The sequence below is a fragment of the Myotis nattereri genome (assembly GCF_964212035.1).
Source record: "Myotis nattereri genome assembly, chromosome: 2".
In the NCBI taxonomy this organism is placed as follows: domain Eukaryota; kingdom Metazoa; phylum Chordata; class Mammalia; order Chiroptera; family Vespertilionidae; genus Myotis; species Myotis nattereri.
Window position 1 is genome coordinate 169,685,368 of NC_138076.1, and position 26,905 is coordinate 169,712,272.

Consider the following 26,905-nt stretch of genomic DNA (forward strand, 5'->3'; position numbering starts at 1 on the left):
GTAGTCATATCCAATTACTGCTAACTGCATACTTTCTGCTCGTATCTTATTAACCTAATTTCAGGCTCAGTACACACTACTACTAGGCCTCTACAAAAGATTGAATTTACTTATAATACTACTATCTACTTCCACTTAGCCCTTTAAATTCATAAGACCTGATAAATATAGTTAAGATTTGGTATGCTCAGGAACTGATCAAGAAACTACCAAGCAATTTGCTTAAAGCTAATAAATAGTGCTGCATGCATGCATGCATGCATGCGTGCACATACACTCATCCACTTAAGCTAACCCCTATAGCAGGGGTAGGCAACCCGTGGCACGCATGCCAAACATGGCACGCCAGTAACTTTTGCTGGCATGAGAAAGTTATAACCTCTCTTATAACCTTCCATTTACAATTTTTTTCTTAATATCGACTTTTTTATTTTTCAGATAAATTCAGTGTAGGTGCATCTTAGATAGATAAATAATTTTACATAACAAGTTATCTTAAAGACCATAGACATGGATTGACGAGAGAGGGGAAGAGCAATTTCTATGCCTCTGCCTTAACTCTCCCTGCCTTCCTAGATCCCACCAGTGTTTTGGTTTCATCCACATACACTTGTGAATCTTTGTTCTCAGTGATGAATTTTGTTAAGTCTCGTAATAGGAGTAGCCTGACAGATGACAGTAGCCTGACAGTAGCTCGTGCATATCTCTGAAGGTCACGAAATATAAACCTGATGTAAAATCTCTGTCATCAGTGATGCAGCAGCAAAAGTCCCACTGATAATATCAAACGGAGTCATAAAGTTTTCTGTTGGACTAACAGCGTACGTGTATACATTAAAAAATAAATGTATTTTTTATTATCATATACTGTTTTTGTCGCTCAAATAAATTTTATTATTTCTTCAAGGTTCTTCACATACGTACACTTTAAGAGATATCGAGTAAGCGTAATATGTTCTCAAAAAATTAGGGTTGGCATGCAGAAGAATTTTGAGTCAGAGATTTTGCTGGTTTTGGCACGCACTCACAAAAGGTTGCCCACCCCTGCTCTATAGTTTATAAAGAGGGGGATAAAGAAGAAAAAGGGATGTTCTAATAAAAAATCAAAACTAGAAAGACTTTATTATCAAAATTTATATCTAATTCTGAGGATCTAATATACAATGCAACATAACACATTTAATTTAGGCATAATGGATTTAAATGGAGTCACCCAAACAAGCATATAAGATTTCTGATGTAACTAAAAGATAAATTTGCTTTTCATTTCCACAGGTTGGATACCCTAATAAAGAAGCCTTTTAAACTAAAATAATTACTTCTTACTTGGGTAGAGTATTAAAAAAAAAAAATCAAGCAATAATTAAATCATAGTTTGCACTAGTTTTAATATGAAAATCAAGCAATAAATTAAATTATTGCCCTGTTTTTGTATAACGAGTGATGCAATGACCAGCAAAGAACGAAACAGTAAAGTCTGCTTAATAAACAGATAGAACAGGAAAGATAATTTATATCTTTTACCATTTTAGCTGGAATATGAGAAATATTCACATTCAAATATAATCCACAAAATGGGATTTAAAATTTTTAACATTTGATCTAGCTCCTCTCTTGAATATAAATAAAGAAATAAATACAGATTTTAAAAATTAAAACCAAATGCTAGTAGATAAAACATATAAAAAAGTCACTAAATCTGATTTCTAAGTCCAATAGTATTGTTCATTCAATAAACAGATATAGAAATACTATATTAGTATTTCTATACTAATATTATACTAGTATTACTAATATTATACTAGTATTACTAATACTATACTAGTATTAGTAAGAAATGCAGAATTAAGACTGCAGTAAGAACACATAGCAGGCAGTATCTTACTCAATGAGGAAATACTAGAAATACCAAACTAAGATTAGCATCAAGTCAAGGAAAAGATGCCCTCATCTTCTCAACTGTTAAACAGTGGCCAATACAATTAGATAAAAGAAAATAATTAAAGGAGTAAAATTTAGAGAACAAGTAAAACTGTCCTTATTTGCAGATGACATGCTAGTGTCTCTAAAATTTTTTAAATCAATAGTAAAACATACAAACAGTAAAACAGTTAAGACAGATTACAAAAATAAAAAATCTTTCATATAAAAAAATGATTAACCAATTAGAAGATATAATGGAAAAGAAAACATTTGCAATAGCATCGCAAGTATAAAATAAGTATAAAAATGATAACATACTTAAGAATAAACTCAAGAAATAATGAAACTCTATAAAATTTTAGATTCTTGAGTGACACAAAAAAATTTGAATAGCCCAGCTGCTGTGGCTCAGTAGTTGAGTGTCAACCTATGAACCAGGAGGTCAAGGTTCTATTCCTGGTCAGGGCACATGCCCGGGTTGCGGGCTCGATCCCCAGTGTGGAACGTGCAGAAGGCATCCAATGAATGATTCTCTCTTATCATTGATGTTTGTGTCTCTCCCTTCCTCTCTGAAATCAATAAAATACATTTTTTTTTAAAAAATCACTGAATTTTTTTAGCACCATACTTTAGTGATGATATAGCTTCAGTATGAACACAAAAAAGAACTGCAAATCTTTACTTAGCAGGTTTCCTGTTTGTAGTGGCATGTGTATAACAATTCTGAAAGTATTCTCTTATGTATTATAAAACTGACAAAATGAGTAGTGGGAATTAGGATTCTCAATGCAGATGAAGGGAAATACATGGAATGGAAGAAGGCATCAAGGGGACTTGTGTAGACTAATAATTGGTGATATCAATACAGCCTTATGATTTTCAAAATATGTATATTTATATCTAAAATAAACAAAACTTCCTAGCTCTGCCCTCTGAAAGGGCCTAAGTAACAAGGAGCATACCTACTACCCAGATCTTGGTTTCTATATACCACTCCATACAAAAAGGAATCCGGACTCCTTGGAGAAATAGCTGATGCTAGAGAACTAGATAAGCAAAACACAAATTGAACCTGGAAGATCTTATCTTGTCAGAAAGCAAGAAAAGAGCTCAAAAAAATGGAAACATGTGAAAAATTCATAGAAGCCATCTTAAAAGGGCTCATAGTGGCCAAATTTAAAAAGCCAAATGCATAACATCATGGATTTTAATCCACTGTACAAAATAAAAATCTAATAAATAAGAATGAAAATACTTTTCTTATCATAGATTGCTAATAAATGTAGAAGGAATAATAAAGTTAGGAAATAAGCATTGTACATTCTTCATAATAACTGATTCAAGCAAGAATCATCAATGAATGTTGAAATTACTGGGTAAAAGTTTGATGGTGAGCAAGATATTTATATGGTCTCAAAGTATGTTCCCGCAAATTACTTATTAATTATAAAAGAGAAAATGGAAGCTTCACAGTGGAGAAACCAAGAGGACACCACCTTAACCAAAGTTAACATCAGCACTAATGGGACAAAGTGACATCACACGCCTCCTGCCAAAAATGTTTAACTTAATCTAATCCTGAAAAACATCTGACAAATCGAAATTTTATAATATAATTATAGGCTCACACTATTAAAAAACGGTAGTATCATGGAAGGCTGAAGAACTAAAGATATGTAATACTAGATCCTGGATTAGAAAGGTGGGAATGACTGCTAAAAAAGACGGATTTGGGATAATTAGTAATATTTAAATAAGCTCTGCATATTAGATAATACAATTATATCCATGTTAAGTTTTCTAAATTTGATAACTGTACTATTGTCACATAAGAGAATGTTTTTATTCTAAGGTGATATACACTTATATTTCTGAGTAAAGGGCATTAATCCACAATTATATCAAAGGATTAAAAAGTAGTAACACTAATAATAATGTATGTGAATACACACCCACTATCACATAAAAAGAGAAAAATATAAAATAAATGTGGCAAAATAACAATGGTTGACTTTAATGAAGTATAAACATGAGTTCACATAAATATAACAAAAAAACAACTTAATTTTTAAAAAAACATGGCAAGGAAAAAAGGTTCACCATTTCTCTTACCAATAGATTTTTTACTACTAGATTGAATTAATACATTGCAATATGGAACTACCTGGAAAAACTACTCAGAAATTCCTAAGTTTTTGATTTTAATGGTGCAAACTAAAAAGATTACACCAAAGCACTTAAGCACTCTTGACCTATTACTTGTGAGTGCACTTGGAGGTACAGCCTAAGGTACTAACTACTGTTTATGAAGCACTAAGTGGTCTGATTTGAGCTCAAGTACACTGAAAATTCACTTAATCTATAAACCATTATGGAAAGTGTGATCAACCTGGGCATTATTACTGACAAATTTAAATTCAGCCCCATCTCTAAAGAATTTTAAAAAGTTATGTATTTTCTGCATAGGGCCCTAACTTAGTCTCTATTTTGTCCTATTTTAAAAGAATGTCCCTACTGACCACATGTACGTTTAATATTTTACTTATTTAAAATTAACCAATGGACAAAATAAAATTTCATCCAAAATGACTAAAGATGAGTATGTCATGATTATATACTAAGCATCATCTTTGTGCACATAGCAACTGACCATTAAACACTGTAAGACTTTACCAAATAGTAAAAAATCAGAAAAAATTGTATACTTTCCATATCTCACAATAAGAGGTATGTATATTCAAACAATGGATTCTTATATAACTTCATTTGAATATTGCTTCATAAATAGCAACATTTTAATTACCCCATTATATGATAACAGAAACAAAGGTTAACATACCTAGAACATGAAATAGTACTTGAAGATATTTAACAACTATGGATAATGGAGGATTATGTTTAAGACAATGCTTTGTAAAATGTAAAGCAGGTCTATCACCAGGGAAGGGAATGGAAAGGTAAAGGGGAGAAAATGTGGCCTGAAAAGATATAAAATATACTTTCCTAACTGGCAATTATGGCTGACACTTAAAATGGAGAATTGAATATAACCTACAACCTTTTTTAAAAAGAAGTAACTCATATGCTTCAGAAGAAAAGTTGGAGTAGTGTAAATACATTTTTTTCTAAATGTTATTTTTCTAAGATTGAATAACAGCAATTACTTCTGAAATTTTAAATGATAAAAATAAAATCTCACATATGAAAATGGTTTAAAAAATGAAAACAAAGTGCATTTACCAAAACAGGCTATTGTTAGTTTTTTTATAGGCATTTATACAATGTAAGTTAACTCCCCTAAGCAGTGCTAAGATAGATCAACAAAATCCTCACAGAGAATAAAAGCATTCAGTAAATTCAATAAAACAAATGGTATCCCACTTGTAGAGAATATTATAAAGTACTATATAGAAAAAAAAAAAACCTAGATATTAAGGAAAACTTATTTTTAATTAATTTTTTAAAATCCAAATAATACAGTTAGGATAAGTTCGAATTAGCAGTCTCATTTACCCTTTTCCCCATTAACTGAAGTGGAGCCCTGTTATTTCTCTCTAGAGCCCAGAGACAAAATATAAGGGTGTGTCTAGGCCAGCCGTGGGCAAACTACGGCCCACTGGCCGGATCCGGCCCGTTTGAAATGAATAAAACTAAAAAAAAAAAAGACCGTAACCTTTTATGTAATGATGTTTACTTCGAATTTATATTTGTTCACACAAACACTCCATCCATGCTTTTGTTCCGGCCCTCCGGTCCAGTTTAAGAACCCATTGTGGCCCTCGAGTCAAAAAGTTTGCCCACCCCTGGTCTAGGCTCTGCTTAGAGATGACAGGTGCAGCTTGAGCAGGTGCCCTAGACCAGATGTCACCTAGAAGTTTTGTTCTGGATGTAGCCTTGGCCAACATGTTGATGCCAAGTTAAACCAGTTATCTCAGCAACTAAATTGGTTTCATTACAATAGTTAGATCAGCTGTTCTCAAACTTCAGCATACTTAAGGATCACCTGGGGCACACATTTTAAAAATACAGTGTTTCAGACTATTAATATCTAAAACTACTGATCAATCTTTGCACCACTAAAGCAGGACAACTAAACATCATACACCTCATGATCTACAAAACCTATTAGGAATACCTAAAATATTGAAACTGAATGTTATCAACCTTTAGATCTAACTATCAGTTTTCAGGAAATAAATACAGGGCACAGAGGAACAGGTTAATTGACACTAGGAGGAAGGGATGAACCAAATCCAGAATTTGGGACATTCTAAAGGGCAAAAGAGCCATTACTTCAACAAATCAATGGCATAATGGGAAAAGGAAAAGGAACTATTAAGAACTAATGAGATAAAACAGACAAAACAACAGATTCAGCCCCACTACAAAATTCTCTTTCAGTAAGATGTGGAGGACCCTGCAAACACTGACTTAGACAGTATAGCCATGTCATTTTTGGTCAACAATTCAGAATGTGAAGCTGTTGTTGCAATGTATTTCATCAACAGAGTATATCCTATATAATAAAACCCTAACATGCAAATAGACCGAAAGGCGGAATGACCGGTCACTACGATGCACTCTGACCACCAGGGGGCAGAGGCAACCGGCGGCGGCAACTGGGGAGCAGGGCTGGCCAGCAGGTGGCGCCAAGCCGCCAGTCACGCTGGGTGCCAGCAGGGGCCCCAGATCAACCCACCTGCCGATCGCCCCACCTGCCGATCGCCCCACAGATCAGCCCTGATCACGATCACCAGCCAGGCCTAGGGACCCTACCCTATATATTGGGAACAGTCTCTTAGATTTAAAAATTAAAACCTGGCAAGGCTACTCTAACATTGAAAAAACAGGATGATGCAGCAATGATATGCATGGACTCTGGCTTGCACATTTTGTGGTCACCCCTGATTCTGACACTTATAACTGTGTGACAAAGCCAATTACTTAACTTTTCTCTGCTTCAGTTTCTCCACCCATAAGATGGGGAAAATGGTTCTATTGCCTCAGAAGGATCATGTTATGTACTACTTTTTTTTTATTATTTATTTATTTATTTATTATTTTTAAATATATTTTATTGTTTTTTTTACAGAGAGGAAGAAGGGAGAGGGATAGAGTTAGAAACATCAATCAGCTGCCTCCTGCACACCTCCATTACTGGGGATGTGCCTACAACCAAGGTACATGCCCTTGACCGGAATCGAACCTGGGACCCTTCAGTCCGCAGCCTGACACTCTATCCACTTAGCCAAACTGGTTAGGGCTGTACTACTTTTTATAATCAGGGGGAAAAATTGTAGCTGGCCATACAACAGCAAGATGCCTTTCACCTGTATGAAAAGTGTCCTGGATTGGGACGGGGATGTCCAACTGCCAGTTTAGGCACGATACCCACGGGTGCAGGCCGGGCTGAGGGACACCCCTCCCCCCATGCACAAATTTCGTGCACTGGGCCTCTAGTATCTTATAGAAAGGCATTAATTTCTAATTTACAACATAATATGCAAAAAGTATCCAAGCACAAGTGAAATTTTTGAAACAGAAAAATATATATTAGACTCTATTTTTAATAACATAATTCTTGGAAAGTTTAATGAAATTCATAGATAACCTGAATAAGTGGCAATTTACTCTAAACCAACTATTCCAGGTCCCCCAAAATTTTATTTAATAAATTTATTTTAACAAACTTTATAATGTAAAATTTGGTTAGAGCGTTGTCCAGATACGCCAAGGTTGAGGGTTCGATCTCTGGTCAGGGCATACAAAAGGCAATCAATGATTGCATAATTTAGTGGGACAACAACCTGATGTTCCTCTCAAATTAATAAATTTTTTAAAAATCTTAATCATAGTCACGTTTTCATCAAATTATAGTTTACCCATTAGAGAAAGCATTATTATATTTCCCAAACTGTATTCCACAGAACTCAGCAGGCGTTCCTCAAACACAGGGTTTCACACCACACTCTGGTGATGTGTGGTAGGTGTCTGGGAAACACCATTTACTATGGGTAGGGGTAGGGAGGTAGTGTTTCTCCAGATTGTCAACAGTTCCACAATGCATACTAACAAACTGAAGTCTCTAAGAAGTCCTGCAATACAGTAACCAAGTTTAGCTTTATTGCTCAAATTCATTTAGCTTTTTTCAAGGAAACATAATGACATTTCAGGAAAACGAGTTTTTAATATAATACAAATTGGGAATTTCTACTCTAATTGATCCTGAATAACAAAGAATGTGGTGATGATGGTAGTGGCAGATCAACCCTGCCCCATATGTCTCTCTAATTCCCAATTCCAACAAACCCTATTTTTACCAGTAAACCTTAATAGGGCCTATACCACTCTGGAAAATAAGCAATAAGCAGCCTTTACCAAGTAATAAGTGCTCTACCTACAAATATGTATTGAATACTTGTTTGCTGACTAACGCACCTAAATTCCAATGAATTAAGGTGTTTGTTTTTCCTTCCTTTCCAACTTCTAATATCATTCAGTTTGGGAACATCAGAGTCACAGAAGAGATATACTTGTCTATCAAAGTTATAGTGGATGTCACACACGACCAACTATGAAAATACTGAATCCACAACAGAGTAGAGGTGGCATTATAAAAGAGTACTCCTATTTAGAAACAGACATTTTTAGTTAACATCTGAGGCAGAAAACACAAATGCAAAAAAAGCATATAAACACTTTTGAGAGTTAAGAGTTGTTAGTTTGAATCTTCGGTGAAATTTTTAACTTCAGTAAACTATCTATCTTAGAGATTTGTTTCTTCTTCAGGGCAAATTTAAGCTGCTTAAAATATGGTAAGACATAACACTAACCTAGCTGAGCTCTGATCAGTCTTTCAACTTTCTCCACTTTCTATTCTTCCTTTGAACAAATCTGCATGCTCTTTAAAGTCTAACAGAATATCAGGAGATAACAAAATCAGGTTTGTTCAAAATGAACGGATACAGTCTAAAAAATTAAATTTAAATACATGTATGAATAATTTATTTAGATACAGTTGTTCTTCCAGTCTCCATATTATTTTTACTTTCCTTCCTTGAATAAGGAGAGCAATCTGTTTATAAATTTTATCAACTCACAAACTCAATGTATTATTTGCATATTTATCACAATCTTGAAGCATTCTTTCACTTAACCTCAAGTAATTCATGAAAGGTTTTCTCTTAAAAGAAGTGATCTACATGGTGGACACTAACCACAGAACACATGAGTGTATCCATCTATTTAACTAAGAAATGTAAACTCTATAACTTAGGAAGGGCTTTATCAACCAAGGGAAACAGAGTAAACTTACAATGCAACTGAAAATTCACAATGGTGGGTGGAATTCTATAATTAAGTCTCTGACTATTCTAAAGGTATGAGTAAAAAAAATCATTTAATGTGCCCAACTGGCATGGCTCTGTGGTTGAGCATCGACCTCTGAACCAGGAGGTCCCAGTTTGATTCTGGGTCAGGGCACATGTCTAGGTTACAAGCTAGATCCCCAGTAGGGGATGTGCAGCAGGCATCCAATGAATGATTCTCATCATTTATGTTTCTATCACTCTCTCTCCTTTCCGCTCTGAAATCAATAAAAATATACTGAAAGAGACGGGGGAAAGAAATAAAATTGCTTAAAAAAATTATTTACTGTTATAAGAAAACCAGTAACGTATAAATTTGTACAGTAAGTTTTTAATGTCTAAGATATTTTACTTCCTTTCAAAAAATCAAATTTTATAATGTATACATCAAGTTAGCCTCGACTATAGCTGTACTACTGGAGTCAGTAGGTTAAACAAAATTCTTCAAGTAAGTATTTGAAATATTTACCTAAATCTTCATACCAAGGCTTCAAATTCTTAATGGAAATAAGAATAATATTTTTACCCCCAATCTTAATACCAAAACAGAACAACAACAACAAAAATTCACAGAATAAATAAAGAACACAATGGGTTTAGATACACTTGGGCATAAGTTTAACCATATGTAATTTCCAATTATATTTTAATTTCTTAAAATAATCTGTGACTAACAAACTGAATTTATAATAGATAGATTAAACATTACTAAATACATGTAAGGAATACAACCTTTCTGTCTAACTAATCAATGCCCCAACGCCATTTTGATTTTTTTTGCACTTTAATTTCTCCATTTATGAAATATAATACATGTCCTCTACTGTGAAATTATACCTTATGCATTTACACTTTAGGGATAATCTAATAATAAACTTTTGTGGAATATATTGAGGTGTACATGCCAAGAAAGGAATGAAGTGCAAACAAAATATGTAGACATCATGGATGATTAATAATCAATTTTTAAAGAGTACTTTTACACATCAGTAAACACATTTTTAAAATTAAATGCCAGCGTTGAAACAAATAATCATTTCAATTTTAGACTTTGAGAAATCTTTGTAGACAATCTACATGTTTGATACAATCAAGCTAACTTTTGGCAGATCACTAAATTCAAGTCTCTATATTTAATGACTATGTATGTTTGTATCAAAATAAACTTTAAAATGTTAGGATATATACATGGCCAGCATGCTAGTTTGATCTCACTTATCTAAATGTCTGTAATATCATGACGATATATCATAAAATACTAGGCTAACAGCCATTCTCCAATTAATCTATATATAAAAGCCTAAGCGACCGTTTGACTGGTAGCTATGACGAGCACTGACCACCAGGGGGCAGATGCTCAATACACAGGCATGGAAACATGGAAGAGACTGATGAATCTCAGAGGGTAGGGGGAGGGGGAGGGTGGGAAGAGATTAACCAAAGATCTCATATGCATACTAGAGGCCCAGAGCACGAATTCATGCACTGGTGGGGTTCCTTAGCCTGGCCTGTGGGGATCGGGCCGAATCCATGCACTGGGCCTCCAACATCCCCCGAGGGGTCCTGGATTGCGAGAGAGCACAGGCCAGGCTGAGGGACCCCACTGGTGCATGAATCTGTACACCGGGCCTCTAGTAATAAAATAACAGAGCAATGTCAGCAAATACTAAACTTGTAGAGTAAATGAGAACTACCACATGTAAGGACAGTCTTATAAGTCAAATTATTTCACCTATGATTTATAAAACACATTATCTGCTCATCAGAAACTATGACATTCAATTTTATATATGAAAGAGGAAACTTACAAAGTCACTTGATTACTATTTCTTACTATGAAGAGACACTTTTATGGTTAAGTAACAGAATCACTGTGAAAGCTTGGCATCCTGTCTGCCAGTTAAGATTTTTCAGAGGAAGGTGTAAAATCCAGCATAATACATGTCCTCTACTGTGCAATATTATACCATTATGAAAAAAAAAATCTTTCAAGTTTGGTAGTACCCAATTTTTGACCAATGTATTTCTTTAGAAACCATGCAAATCTTCACATGGTTTTATTTTCCAAAACAAATGCCCAACCTTTTTCCTAGTAGCCTAGCTACAACCCTGCAAAAACAAACCTAGAGAGTGACATCTGAAGGAAAAAAGTTTAGCTAAAGACAGATCAAAAAGCAGCTTCTAATAAGAACATAAAGCTCAAATTGATCTGAGAACAATGTAAAAAGTTGCAAACCTTGAAACTATCTAGTTAAAAATAGTACCTATAAGTATAGCCAGTGGATATGATCTCAAGATAGAAATCAAAACTGGAAAAACAGTATGTATGGAACTTGTAAAAAATCAGAAGTCTAAAACTCTGTTAGAATGAATGTAAATTCTTCAGAAAAACATACCTCTCATGAACCATATACATCATATAGTACCTTACGGATATTAAAGTTCAATCATTCAGTCAATTCAGTAAGCATCAGGCATAACTTTAAATGTGCATTTTAAACAGTCTAAAATCCAAATGGTTCAAACTGATGAGCAGAAAGCCAGGGTATGTATTAAGAGTATTCCTCTCAATATAATAAATGAAAATTAGCAAGTGAATATCACTATAAATATAAAGTATCAACTTACCATAATATTAAAGCAATGTTTTGGAGGATAATTTTGTTCTAGTTTGCTTTTAGTTTTAGTCCTTTATCTAAAAATGCACTCTAACACACATCACAGACACACAGTAGATAACAACTAACCATATATTTTCTAGACTTCTGTATAGCTCAGTAACTACCCACAAAGTTCTGTGAACTCTTCAGCTTCAAGCCTGAAGTCAATCTATGATAGCCAATAGAAAGTACACCTGTGTAATTACTACATTCCTATTTCAGAATGCTAAACATAACACAGACTATCCACACTATTGCTATTACATTTGGAGCAATAATAAATGCCAAGCTCAAATTATGCAGAAGCCACATTACTTTAAAAAGGCCATCTTATAATATCAGTATTATAAAATAATAAGTATAAAGAGCAATATTTTAGTTTTAAATAACCACCAACAACTAAGGGCCCTCTATGGCTAAGTAAACATTAAAAATAAAAGAGGACCTCATAATAAGTTACAATATAAAAAATATTTCTAGGAAAACAACTAGTTAAAAAAAAATAAAAAATAGCCGGTCACAAAATATACCATCTAAACTTACCACATACCAACTGAATAAGAAATTTACTTTGTCAAATAAAGTCAAAATAAAGGGGAGAATGGAAGAAAACTCCAAATCATAGCATTTCTTTTCACAGTATCCCTAATTCTCCTAACTATATAATAATTCTTTTGAATGTTTTTAAGTGACTTGATATTTAAAAAAAAAAAATCAATCCTGGTCACCTCGGGCACCAGCATGTTACGCTATGTAGAAATATTGCACTGAGAAACTACTCAGTGACAGGGTTCCACACAAGAGATTTCATTTTATAAAAATCTTAAAGTCAGAATTTATAAAGACAAAGAAGTTTCCAAAACAAAGAAAAAATTTTCCCAAGGGATACAAAGTTTCATTAACTATCTTAACTCTTTCACTAAACATCACCTTTCTGCCCCTCTTTGGATATCAAGCAATCAATAACAATGTCACAAAAAAAATGTTTACCAAGATGGAGGTAGGGTGTCACCTGTAATGATTCCGTATAAAAAAAATGTAAACAATCTTAAAATAGGTGAGGACAGCTCCCACCATCCTAAAGCCTCACTCTGTGGCTATTCAGTGTTTCCCAGACTAAAATTAACATGAGTTTAGAAACTGGTGTGCAAGGTTTGGGGTGTGTGTGTGTGTGTGTGTGCCCACACGCTATTTTTTATGTCCAAAAACAAATCTCCCCATAAGTCCCTCATTTCCAAATACTGTTCAAGAGTCACTACTACTCACCGCAAGTAATACTGTTTTAAAGCAAAGGCAGCGTTAGAACAACTTCTGGGAAAGTTGAACTCTTCAACAATTTCTCCCCACTGATTCTTCTCAGAAACCTGTTAAAAACACAACCACGCTTGTCTGCAAATGCACGACCCAAGAAAACTCTAACCTAACCATGAAATAAATACCCATTCTACAGAGATCTGCAGATACCCAGGCGTCAATGGGCGTTTCGGATCGACCCCTACGAGCTACCAAGCAGCAGAGCCTGCTCGTCCCCCTGTTTGCACCCGAGAGCCCTGGGTTTGGCAGCACTTGTGGTTTTTTTTGGGGGGGGGGGGCGGGGGGAGCGGGAGAGGGGGTCTGGTGGGTTTGTTTTGTTTTTGAAGCCCGGACAATAACCAATCGCAAGTCCCGCTGTCGCCCCCTTTTAAATCTCAACGCGGTCCGTTTACACGGAAAAAAAAAAAAAAGAAAAGAAAAAGAAAAAAAAAAGTTCCGAAGGATCAATAGTGTTCCGGACAGCGACGCCCGCAGGGTCCGGGGGGGCCGGGGCCGGGGCCGACTGCGCTCCCTCTCCCACAGCTCTCCATCTCCATAGGCCCTTCGTGAGGCCTACAGCTCCTGCCTAGCCTTGAAGCCTAAGATGGCTATTTGGAGACAGGTCCGGGTTTCTTTTGTTAGCGGCATAAACCCGGGGCGCCGGGGCCGAGGCCGTGCCCCCGGCCGCCGGGGCCGTTTCGCCGCCGATTATCGATGTGAAACCTGCCCGCGCTAATTTTGAGTTGCACGAAAACTGCTCGCAGAGTCTGTGTGCCTGTGTCTCCGCCTGTGCTAGAGCGGCGGCGGCGGCGGCGGCGGCGAGCGGCGGGCGGGCGGGCGCGGGGCGGGCGCGGGGCTCCGGCGGGCACCCCGCACGCCCGCGCTCCCCGCCGCGGCGCTCAGACCCCGCGGGCCGGCCGGGCAGCGGGCAGGGCGCGAGCCGGCGCCGGGCCGCCCGCCCGCCCGCCCCGGCCCCGCGCCCGCCGCGCGCACGCCAGCCACCACCAGGCCGAAAACAGCCCCGCCGCCGTCCGCCTCCGAGCCGCCGGCTGCGAGCGAAAGGGACGCCTCGGGCTCCCGCGGGCCGCCCCCCCCGGCCCCGAGCGCCCACCCCGGGGTCAAAGGAGACTTTTCGGAGGAGGCCAGCGAGAGGGAAATACAAATTAAAACTTCCACTCACCTTCGCGAATCCGCCTAAAGTAGTGACTCTGGTGTAGAGACCGTGCAGATCCAGCTCCTTCCCACCCACCGCGGGGATTTTCTTGAAAGGCGACCTGTGGGAGAGAGGACGCCCCGCACTTGTCAGCCGGGACCCCGCGCCCGGCCGGGAGCCCCGTTCGCCCCGGCTCGCCCCGCGCTGCCCCCCCGGTTCTGCTCTCACCCTCGGCTGTGGTGGAACTGCCGCAGCTCGTCCAGGAAAGCGAGTCCCTTTCTCCGCTCGTCCGGAGGCGCCTTCCCCGTCGAGTTTGCCATTATTTTTTCAAAGGAGGTTTTAAAGAAAACCCAGATCGGTGTTTTAAAAGCGCCCCCCGCTCCCCGCGCTTCCTACCAGAGCCCGGAGCCCATTCCTCGGCCGGCGGCGGCGGGGCGCAGTCATGGGCCGGCGGTGGCGGCGGCGGCGGCGGCGGCGGCGGCGGCGGCGGCGCAGGGAGGGAGGAGGGAGGGGGAGGAGGAGGAGGAGGGGAAGGAGGGAGCGGGAGGCCTGGGGGACCGGAGGGAAGGAGGGAGGGGAATTTCTAAAAAAGTTTAAAGAAATCGGAGCGAAACTAGAGGGGCAGGCGACGGCCGGATCCGCGCGAAGCGGCGGGGCGAGCGCGGCCCCCACCCCTGCCTTCCCTCCCTCCCCGCGGCCCGCTCTCGCCCGCCTCTCAGCGCCGCCGGCTCGGGCGGCTCGGCCTGGGGCCGCGATTCAACATGGTGCTGCTGCCGGGGGCGCGCGGGCGGGCGGGCGAGGGGCTGGGCGAGCGGACGGTGAGGGTCGGGAGGCTCGCGGCCCGGGAGTTTCGGCGGCGGCGGCGGCGGCGGCGGCGGCGGGGCTGGGGCAGGCGGGGCTGGGGGTGGGGAGGGGGAGGTCTGTGTGGTGGTTTGTGGAAAGCGGGGTGACAGCGTGTATTGCGGCCGCGGCTCGGCGGGGCCCTCGCACACATTCACGCGCGGCCTCGGCCGCCTCGGCCGGGGCGTCCGGGGCTGAAGGCACCGGCGGCGGCAGCCGAGCTGCTCCGCGCCGCCGCCGCCCGACCGCTTCCCTCCCCGGCAGCCTTCCTCGCTGCCGCCGCCGCCGCCACGGCCGGCAGCTGCGCCGCACAGCGCCCCCCGAGGGCCGGCCGCGGCACTGCGCCCAGCTCCGCACCGCCCCGGCAGCTCCTCGCGGGGAACAATAGACTCGGCTCGCCGGGTTTAGGGTTCATCTGCAATGTGCCGCACATTTCACACGCACACAAAGCCGGCGGGAAGGGGGGCGGCGCGGGGAAACGGCCACTACCGGCTGCTCCCGGGTGGGGGTGGAGGCGACGTTGGCCCCCCGGCCCCGCTCCTGGGAGGGCCGCCGGGCGCCCCCGGCCCGCCCCGCCGCCCGAGTGGCGCTCGGGAGGAGAGCGAGGCGCCGGGGGCAGCTCCGCACGCTCCGCATCGTGCACAGATTGGAATCAAGTCAAGTTGTTGCCTTTTTTTTTCCTTTTTTCAAGGTCTGAAGGAATCGGCTTCTTGTTTAAGCCTTGGGCTAGTATTTGGGGGGAATGGTTAGCACAATTTCCCCGAATCACCCCCTAACTTTAGCCAGCTACACCGTCGGCACGGGGAGCACCGCCCTGGCTCCGCGGCCGCGGAGGAATGAATGCTCCTGCTGCATCCTGCCCCGGGCCGGCTCCACGCATCCACCCCGGCGATGCTGCGCCCAGTTAGGCAAACGGTAATTAAGCTGGCTGGGAAGCAATCTTTTGAGCGTTGACAATACTTAACGTTTATATATTTATATTAAGGGATATTAAAGATAAATGCGCTTAAATATTGAATCAAACCTTGGTTTTCCATGCCTTCTCTCGGATGTCTTAAGTGTGATGCCCGCTTAGACATTTTTGAAGGTAAAAACGGGGGGCTGCTTCCCCGAGAGCCCCAGCATCTCGGCCAATACTAAGTTTGCATTTATTTACAAGGGGTGTTGGGCTCGACCCCTGGCTACCCACGTTCATGGAGCGTCACACCGTGGGGAGCGTGTCATTCTCCCCATTTTCGTGACGGCCACTGCGGGCAAAGTCACCCTCCAACCCAAGGTCACGGGCCAGCCCGCGCCTGGGCGGACGGGTGGCGACTCCCGGCGGTGGTTCCAGTGGGCACCTTTCTCCGGCGTCGAGAGAAACTGTGTCATGTGGCCCAGCCTGCTTCCGGCGCTCGCTCTAGGAAACGGCTTTATTTCCCGAGGAAAGTTTGCCTCCTCCGCGGGGTCGGCGTGAGGCCGCGGCCGGGCTAGGAGGTTCCCGGCACCCGCGGGCCAGTGGCCGTCTCGCCAGGCGCGGAGGGGCGGGGACCCGGCCGGGGGAGTGGAGCGGGCGGCCCGGGCCGGCGGCGAGGGGGGCGGGGTGGGAGCGGGGCCCGGCCGGTGCTGCTCGGGGCGGCGGCGGCGACGTGGGCCGCAGCGCAGCGCCGCGCGGCCTGGCCGTGCGGATCCCCTGAGCGCCGCACTTGCGCACAGCCCCTTACGTAACCGTCAGCGCCGGGGATTCCCTAGAGGGGGTCACTCTATTCAACCATTACACACACCCCGCTCCGCCGCCGCCTCACAAAATGGCGGCGCCCATGGAGGAGACGGCGGCCGCCGCCGCGGCCCCATTTTGTGGGAGGCGAGAGATCTGTCAACATGGAAAGCCTCCGCTGAGGATGCCTCGGAGTTTGGACACGCCGCTGAAGGGATGGAGTCGAGGGGGATCTCATTCGACGGAACACGACAACCACTTGCAGCGCCTCGACGCTCGTGAAAGAAATTTTTTTTCCGCCCATTTTCTCAAAGGAAACGCCAGAAGCCCCCGGGTAATGGTCACTAAGGGGAGCAGGCACGGCTGCGGTGGACTTCTCCGGGGACCGGCCGCGGCGGCCTTGTGGCGGCTCTCCCACGCGCCCGGGAGCTGAGCGCGACGCCGCGGAGGGTCGCCCGGGCCGCCGGGCCCCGACCGAGGGGACGGGACTCCCGGGCGAGGCGGAGCAGCACCGGCCTCCGCCGCCGCGCCCCTGGGGCAGCGAGACTTTTCGGTGGTTTTTCAATGCCAGCGTCCACGGCCCAGTCGGTACCCCTCGTCGGAGTCGTGGGCTGTGGGGGCTCCGGAGGCCCCTGCTCCGGGAGCCGCGGTCGCCGGGAGCCGCGTGGCCGGGAGCCGGTCGACTCGCGGACCGGGCAGCCCTGCGCGCCGGGGGGTCGGGCGCGGACCGGGCCGAAGTGGGGACGGGGCTCCTACCCTGACCTGTCCGTCGTCCGGTTCGGGACCGGGGAGTGTGTGCTCAGGTCTCAGGTCAGACGATGGAAAGTCTGTTCTAGTAGCTCACTCTGCAGCGGGCAGACCTGGTTCATCTTCTTTCTCATTCGAAGGGCGGAATGGAGGAGTGACATTTTATATTTTTTAATTTTTCAGGGGGAGGTCACCACTTTTAAGCCACTGACTGCTTGCTGTGCGTGTGTGTGTGTGTCTGTCTGTCTGCACACCTGCATGGACAGGAGTGTGTTTTCCTTCTCAGTACAGGTACACAGGCTCAAGACCCGGAGTGTGATGCTAACGTTTAAGCGCCTTTCTTGGAAATTTACGATGTGATATGTACCTGGAGAATTGACCCTGGGGGGAAAAAAAATCCCTTTCTGCAGAAGAAGCTGTCATCTACAAAATGGATTCCTAAAGTATGTCTGAAGGATAGAATCTAAATTCATAACACTGGATATGCTCGCGTCAAAGAAAAAAAAAAAAACCCTGATGATTAACAGATCACTATGTGGTTCAACTTCCCCACGACTAGGAAAATGTAAGGCAAAAAGTAAGCTTAATATTAACAGCATTTGCTTGTAAGAGGAACGTATAATAGTTTAAGGAAAAAGGAAATTCATCTGATGAAACATGAATTACACGAATAATTGACTTCAAATGGTTTTTCCCGAGTAGAAGCAATCATTTGTACTTTAGAAAGTGTCTTGTTTGTGTTGATTTTGACCCCCATCTGTCCTCTCTAATGCAGAACTGTGTCTGTCTGCATGTCACTGCGCTCCATGCCCATCCCCTGCCGCACGCTGGATGCTACTCCTTGGGTGTGAATTACCAAGATAGCTTCTGGTCCTCTCTGTTCCTCCTGATGTCCTTTATATTTAATAAATTTGGTTACCACTAATCAGTCTGTATCTCTTGCAAGAATACCTTATCCTAGCGCCCAAGTACCCAGCGAATATTTTTTTATGGGGTTGCACTAGAAGTAACCCTAATGCGGTGTATTACATTTCTGTATACCGTATATCATTTCCTGTAGTGGGCAGCATAGAGCAGGTGGGTCCTGGGGAGGAAATGTTAATTTCCCACAGTTTTACAATAGATATTCTCTAATTTGATGACATAAATAAAATGTACTTCGTAATTTTCAAACATTAATGGAAAAATTAGTCCTTTAAAAATTACTAACAGTGAAAATTACTGAGACTCAATTTGGATAGCTTACTGTTCTGATGAGAAATGTTGACAGAGTCTTTTGATGTAAAAAATGCAAACCATTTTTAATAGTAACTCCATAATTAGAAGTTTCTGTTATTTTAGATGAATCTCTGATCCTTATTAGTTTTAATATTATCTAACCAAGAAATTACAATGTTTAAAATTTCCTCATTCACGTAAACTTTAAGGAAACTATGCCAAATTACAAGTCAAGCATGTCAAGTATATGATTACAACAGCTGAAAAAAGTTAATTGAGGAACTGGTGTGTCAGTTCATTGGAGAAATACTTGGATTTTAGGTTACTGTAAAGCTTAAAGGAATTGGTTGAACAAGCTATTGAACTTAAATTTGTGTTTCTTTAAAGATGATCTTAAGAAGAAAGATAAGAACACTTTCACCACTTGCTGCTCTTTCTGTCTTTACTGCCATACTCTTTTAATGTAGGCTAACTTTCTGAATGATTTGCCCCTAAAGCATCTGATAAGTTTTTTGGTTTGTTTGTTTTTTGATAGATATTAGAGGTTATGTTTTGTACATAAATCCAGTGCAATTTATTTTTTTAAAAAAACTTTAATAAGCTGTAATAACTAAAAAATTAAATTTTAGCCAATTATAATATTCTTTGGAGAGGCATTCCCAAATGGGCTTTGGACTGGGAGCTGGTCTCATCAATTGTTTAGGTCATTTATCTAACCCTGAATGTTTTAAATTGGTATGAGTTTAAGGTGCTACATTTGTATTTATTTCATCTCTTTTGATCACTGAAAAGTAGGCCTCAACTGAAAGTGCTCATTATAGTATAATAACAGTTTATAGTAGATTAATCGATTGTTTATAGTATTTAATAACTTTGAAAATTAGGATAGCCTAAATAGGAAACATTTATTTTTATTATTAATTGTTGTATTATTTATTTGTATTACAACTGTAAACTTACTTTTGCCCACCTCTGTATTTATTGAATGCCTACCTTGAGCGAAAGGTGAGGGAGGAGAAATTGAGTTGACCCTTAAGGAATTTATACTCCAGTACTAGATTTTTCTTAACTGCTAGCTTCAAAAGATTATAATGAAATATTCAGACCATAGGGCTCTTCATTTTTAATACGTAAGCAGAATCTTTAACAGAGTTAAATTCAAAATTCTATTTAGAATACAGACAAATAAAATTATGTGCAAAAAAGCACTACATTAATGTTAAAATGTTATGTTATTTGAAGTGCTGTAAAAATATTAATAACAGCATTTAAATCATATTGTTTGAAAACTCAGATACACAAAACATCTGATTTTAATAATTAACTGTTCAATTATGGGAAAGGCAAGGGAATGTTCAATGAATGTAAAAAATGTACTACTGAGCAAACAGGAATTGTTTTCATGAATTTTGATTTTCTGTTTCAATTTTTTGGTACATTGACTCTTCTGACATTGCGTTTTACTATTTATTAAACAAATTAAACCCCAAAGACACATTAAGCTTTAAGGAGTTGGCAGTCTTGTTGAGGAAACAATAAAATAGGAATTAATCCAAAATGCAAAACTATGTAATAATTAGGTTTCATAAAACTCTGTTTAGTTTTTTCTTCCTAACTACATGAGTTAGAGTAGTATTGACTTAATAGTAATTTATTTCTTTAACTTTTGTTTTTCTCTGAAAAATCACAAGTCAAGTAGGGCCAGTGTAATTTGTTGAAGCTTACTGCTGTACATTAAGGGAAATTCTAACCAATGGTTCAGTGGCAACAATTTTTTTAAAGTGCCATGGTTCTTTGACATAATTAGTAGTATGTAGAAGTAAATTAAGACCAATCTAAAATAATCTTTGTGGAATGTACATGAAAAATGCTAATAAACAGTGTTTTAGGGTTACAAATTAACTGAATATTTTGCAGTTTACAATGCTTCCAGGTATTTTAATTGAAGATGAAAAATTTAAGAGTATTATGCTACATTTTTATAACCAAATTTCCCTTTTTTTTTCTTCTTTTTTTTTATTGCTAAAAGTACTACAAAGGGTATTACATACGTGTCCTTCTCCCACACTCCCCCCCACTTGACAATCCCCAGATTTCCCTCTTTTAGCAATACTAATATCAGTAGCAGTTAGCCATTAGTGATTATTGATAGCCCAAATAAATATGACCTTAGGGCCCAGCCGGTGGGCAAACTACGGCTGCGGGCCAGATCTGGCCAGTTTGAAATGAATAAAACTAAAAAAAAAAAAAAAGACCATACCCTTTTATGTAATGATGTTTACTTTGAATTTATATTAGTTCACACAAACACTCCATCCATGCTTTTGTTCCGGCCCTCGCTCCAGTTTAAGAACCCATTGTGGCCCTCGAGTCAAAAAGTTTGCCCACCCCTGCCTTAGGCCCTTCTAAATAATGTCTATTGCTTTTAACTGCATTTAAAGACAGATTTCCTCAAGGCTAATCAGGGGTTAAATGATGATCCTCCTGTTCTTCTGGAAACTGAAAAGAAGCTTCCCTCACTTTAAGGGTTTGCAGGAAATTGCTCTCTTCGCACTGAACTAAATGTATCCTTTACATAGCCATTTGCTAATCTCAGTTGTTTTCCTGCTCCATTCAAGTTGGGGCCACCAAAAGTAGTAAGTACTAAGACCAAAACCACTGTCCTGACTGGGCATGTGACCAGGGCAGATACTCCTTCCTCACCTATCCTGTTCTCAGTGTCAATTTCTGAAGAGACTTTTGAAATAATAGTATATTCCCAGCTAAATAAGTCAACTTGTGGTCTATTTATGGTGTTCAAGGAGTTCACTAACCCTGTGAAACAAGATGTGTTTATTGCATTTTTCTAGGGAGCTTTATTTGTTAAATACAAGTTCCAAGGATCACCTGAGGTGTTGTTTTTTATTTTATGTGTTGTTGGCCTCTGGGCTTGGAACTTTACTTAAGGGATACCACTTTAGTTCATGAAATTGTAAGAATTACAGCAAACAAGCAAAAACCTATTTCTGTTTTTAAAGAACTACAATAGATTTTAAAATGAAGTTTAATTAATTGCATTTAACTATTTTTCAATTTTCCCTCTGTTGAAAATGTACAGATAAGAGATTAAGTTTATTCAAAATAAATCCCAAATATAATTCATCAACTAATTGGGAATGCCTAAAGATTTATGTGAATTTATTACCATTGTGTACATAGTTGTGTGCACTTCGTGTTCATGGTTGACATTGATCAGAATGTTTCTAATGGTGTGTCCAAGACACTGCCATCTTCTTGTTCTCCTTTGTGTTCACTTGCTCTGCTGCTCTTTGCTGCAGTTTCTGATGAATGTACCTCGGAATTGACTCAGACCTTGCTTTTGTATAGATCTGTCGACAGAGCTACTTTATCCCACCGCAGGTTCCTGTAGTTTATTTGTGGGCCCAGTGTATAATAATTGGAACTTAAAGGATACTACATCAGACTGCAGTTCAGCGTAGCTCCTTTTTTTAAGTGCTAACTACTACTATCCTAAAAATTGCTCAGTGGATATTATGAATACATTAATTATTTCTGTGCCTGTTTTTCATATGTAGATTCTTATATGCATAATAATCGTTATTTAAAATCCACAATTCCATGCATTGTTTGAAGGGAGGGAAGCTAGCACCTCTTCATGTTTTACTTATAAACATTAAAATTAACTGAACCAAAGGGAAAGGGCATATTTGAGAGAAAACATGTGTTTTACTTAGACTCTAATAATTAGGCTGATGCATTTGATATATGTTATACATTAAGCTCATTCTTAAAAGGTAAATATTTCACAATATGCCTCCTGGCTTACAAATTAGTGCTTTTTCTACTAAACATTCTTTCTGTCTTGCTAATAAAATCCAATTTCCAGAATCATAGTTAGTTGCTACGCAGATATGCATAAAACCATAAATTTATCCAAGTCATTTATTATTGAAAGAGTAGCATATGAAAATTTAAACAGAAGTCATTGATCAGTGAAATGACAGAAAATAAGGAAAATAAAAATAGAACTATAGTAGAATAAGATAAAAGGCCTTTAAGGAATTATCTGAAAAACTGAGCTCAAATATGAGGTCTGGGTCTTCTTAAGCAATACTTTCTCTTAAATTAGAATGTGCAGGAACTCACTTATCACTTCTTAGGCTTTCTTTGCCAATGTGCACTATTTGTTTAGCAACTAACTAATTAAAAGATAATTATTTGAAATTAATCTTAAGGCCACAACTTATATAACATTTATTAATTTTCCTGCTACATATGGACTAACATTGTTTTGCTTCACTACAATACTTTGTACAATCTTATAACTGCTAAATGTCTTATAAAGAGGTACCAGCCCTTGTAAATAGGTCCCGGCTTTCAGTCTGGTGAAAGTTGGCAAAATTCTGACATAGCTTGAATTGTCAGAAACAGGGGCATCATTCTTTAGTAGTGAGCACACACCCTTTCTTTGCTAGCTAAGATGAAATCTGAGCTCTATGATTCTATAGAACATTAGTGCAATAGCTCTCCTCAGCAGTTATAGAGAAGTCATCTTATTGTTACTTTATTTTCATAGTTTTTTATTTTTCTGAGATTGCATATAACCTCACTTGGGAATGTTACTTCCCTAAACCATTGTGCTTCACGGATGTGACTATTTCCACCTGAGAAGTATAAGAAGATATGAAGCCTGGTCAAATGTCTACCACCAGATAAGAGATCAAGTTTATTCAAATGAGCTCAACAAATGAAAAGGGTATGTCTTTGCAAGTTACTGTACTTTCCTAAAGTCACGTGTTATAGTTGGAGGTTTCACCCAGAATCAAAGTGCCAGGTAGCATTTTTTTGTACAATTCACTTCCCATTAACATAAGAATTCAGGTACATCAACCGCTAAATGTAAGGCAGGTACTTCCATATTTTCCCACAAATTTTATCATGGCAAACTAAAGCCATATTTTGAACATTAAGGGCTATTTTTATCTTCAGCTGTCCAAACATTACACATATTGAGGCAAAAGACACATTGGGTTAGGAGTTTCTTCACTAGTATTTGTGGTAATTGAGAACAAACCTACATTTAAGGAATATATTGTTCTGTATCTTTTGAGTTGCCATCGCAAAGGATCCTATATAATAAAAGACTAATATGCAAATTGTCCCTTTGACCAGGAGTTCAATTGGGAGTTCGACCAGAGGGTGGGCCAGCCGGCCAACCTCCTGCGTCCCCTCCCCCTGGCTGGCCTGGACTGATAGGCCCTGATCAGGGTGGGCTGGCCAGACCCCACCCGTGCACATATTCATGCACCGGGCCTCTAGTATAATAGCAATAACCATGTACAGGTCCATTATTTTTACTAAAGTTAGGTTTACTCAGTCTTTGGTAGTAGGTGCTCCTCACCTTATAATTAAGACTCAATAACAAAGCCAGAAAGTTCAGGAAAGGTAGTATAGCAATTAACAACCTTCACAGTGTTTGTCATTGTCATGTACTTGTCATTCTAGTGGTGGTCATTTGCCAGTCTTATTTGATGAGAGATCAATAGTCTTGCTTTCCTTGTATTGACTGATAAGTCTCAAGTAAGGGTATCTTTTCCAAGAGGAAAAGTCATTAAATCGGATCCTTACAGAAAGATTTTCAGAGCAGTAGTTCTGCCTAAACAGTTCTGTAGTCTTTGAACCTAGTTCAGAAGTAGCCAAAGCCAAACCTCAAAGCATGAAAGCAAAAGGTGGACTGTAATTAAGGGAAACAAATTCTATTCTAGGTAAGATATCAAATCCAGTCAGAAGCAAGACCTTACTATTGACAGGTAAGTTAAGTGCTGTCTTCTGTAGATTTTAGTTGCTTCATGATGGATTTTCTTCGAATAGGACTGAAAGGTTTTGGACATGTTCGAAATATGAAGTTGAATTTTCTTGACTAGAAGGCCAAGGTTAAAACGGAAGGCCCACTAGCAATCTAAATAGATCCAGCACTACCAGGAGTTATCTGTAAGCTGACACCATGTCTAGAAGAAACCAAAAATTAATAATAAATTGTTTGATGGATAGGATATTCATCTTTTTAAACATTAAGCATAGATCCAAAACAGAAGAACTTTGCAAAATGAATTAAAATTGTACCTATTTTTTTATCAGATCAGCAAAAAATATATTTTTTGGTGTGCCACAGAATTTTAGTAATTAGTTTATGTGGCCATGAACTGAAAAAGGTTGAAAATTGCTGATATTTAATATTAAATATTTACTGAAGGCTTCCTGGAGGGGGGTGGTTTTATTTAGTTTATTTTATTTTTTAATTTAGTTTGTGGCCTGATCTTGAAAAAGAGTAACACCTGAATGAGTTAGCAGAGGAAATGAGTTGTTTAATAAAGATAAGAGCAACAATTCCTGTTGAACAAGAAATCACTACAGCCTTAGTTTAGTAAGATTAGTAGCATTTTCTAATAGCCACAGCTTAAGAAACTATAAGGACTATTAAATATTTTAGCTCCTCCAGAAGTGATGAACCTGTATTTTTATAATTGTCTGCAAGAACTAACAGCTTGATGAGAATCAGTAAGTTAATGACTTCTGAGAAGTACAAGTATAATCTCAGGTGAGGGCAGCACTTTCTGCCACCTAGAAAGAATTTGGAGAAAGCAAAACTTTTTATTACCTCGTGTTGAAAACAGACTGCATACCAGAGACCAATTTATTTTTTCTCTGAGCTACCAGTTCCCTCTTCAGTATTATACAGACGTCTTTTGTTTTGGTCATAGCAACTATTATTTAAACAAGATGAGGTAGTCAAAACTTTTTCTTTAAATATATCATACGTAAACAAAGATGTGTGTGTGTGTGTGTGTGTGTGTGACCATTTATATGCAAGAAAGGAGATATACCAATGATCTTTCCCCTCCGCTTAAATAAATTTGCAATAAAACGGTCAGAAGTCAGAATATATTAAATATTATTAACAAGGCTACAAATTATGTCAGACAACCAATCAGAATTACAGACTATAAAAGTTATTTTCACAAGATACAGCAACACTGAAATCCATTTCTCTAACAAGATTACTTTTTTTGAAATAATATTTGCAGGTGCAGTTTTATGATATAGAATAGAATTCTGTCTGCTTTTTAGAAGCTATAGGGAAAAAGGTACATTTTCCCCTTTTAATTTTGCTAGGATTTTTTAATTTTATTTAACTCACAGTTAAAAGTGCCTAAATACTGAAATTCCATTAGCTATCATCAAGAGAGAAGAGCAGGTATAAACTTAAAATTCATAAAAGGCAGATAGGTAATGAATGTTAAATGGAATATGGAGTATGTAGTGTCTCACCTCTATATGTAATTAATAATATAAGTAAAATTTATGGCAGATTAAGATGCTTGTTTTTAACCATCTGTATTCACAAGCGTAGATTTTTAGTAAAAGAATCACATTTAAATCACCTGTTTTTAAGTGTTAATGTATTTTTTTAGTCTTTATAAAATACTAGAGGCTCGGTGCATGAAATTTGTCCCTGCATCCTGGATTGCAAGAGGGCACAGGCCAGGCCGAGGGACCCCACCAGTGCACCATCAGGGCAGGGGAGGGATGCTGGCCAGCCAGTAAGGGATCACGGGAGGGCTCCAGGGCATGTCTGGCCTGTCTTACTCAGTCCCAATCGGCCAGACCCCAGCAGCAAACTAACCTGCCAGACTGAGCGTCTGCCCCCAGGTGGTCAGTGCACATCATAGCGAGCAGTTGAGTGGCCTTAGCACATCATTAGCATATTATGCTTTGGTTGAACGGACAACTGGACAGTTAGATCTTGGGCTTTTATTATATAGGATTATTTACAATTAAAAATAGTCTGTGGTTTGGGAAAGCTATCCTATTTGTTTTTCTCCCCCAATCATTTAATCCAATCCCTTCTAATTATTTTTATAATATTTTCCCAAGAAATATTTTATAATATTTTCCCAAGAATTTGCAAATTTGCTCTATTTTTCATGTATTTTCTGAAAATGTGAAA

At 39.9% G+C, this 26,905-nt stretch overlaps 1 protein-coding gene and 1 long non-coding RNA gene across 2 annotated transcripts in view; one reads left to right on the forward strand and one right to left on the reverse strand.

Moving 5' to 3' along the window:
- Positions 1-14,845, reverse strand: part of ARID2 (AT-rich interaction domain 2) — a 197,559-nt gene extending 182,714 nt beyond the window's left edge. Inside the window, exons 1-3 of the mRNA XM_081084769.1 lie at positions 14,625-14,845; positions 14,424-14,517; positions 13,217-13,314 (exon numbers count right to left, since the gene is read on the reverse strand). Coding sequence (XP_080940895.1) covers positions 13,217-13,314; positions 14,424-14,517; positions 14,625-14,716 — 284 coding nt within the window. The 5' untranslated portion in view covers positions 14,717-14,845. The remainder of the gene's footprint in view (positions 1-13,216; positions 13,315-14,423; positions 14,518-14,624) is intronic.
- Positions 14,846-18,133: 3,288 nt separating this feature from the next.
- On the forward strand, positions 18,134-18,604 carry LOC308512958. The gene is made up of 2 exons (XR_013995501.1): positions 18,134-18,256; positions 18,455-18,604. It is a non-coding gene; the product is annotated as an uncharacterized lncRNA (long non-coding RNA).
- The last annotated feature ends 8,301 nt before the right edge of the window (positions 18,605-26,905 follow it).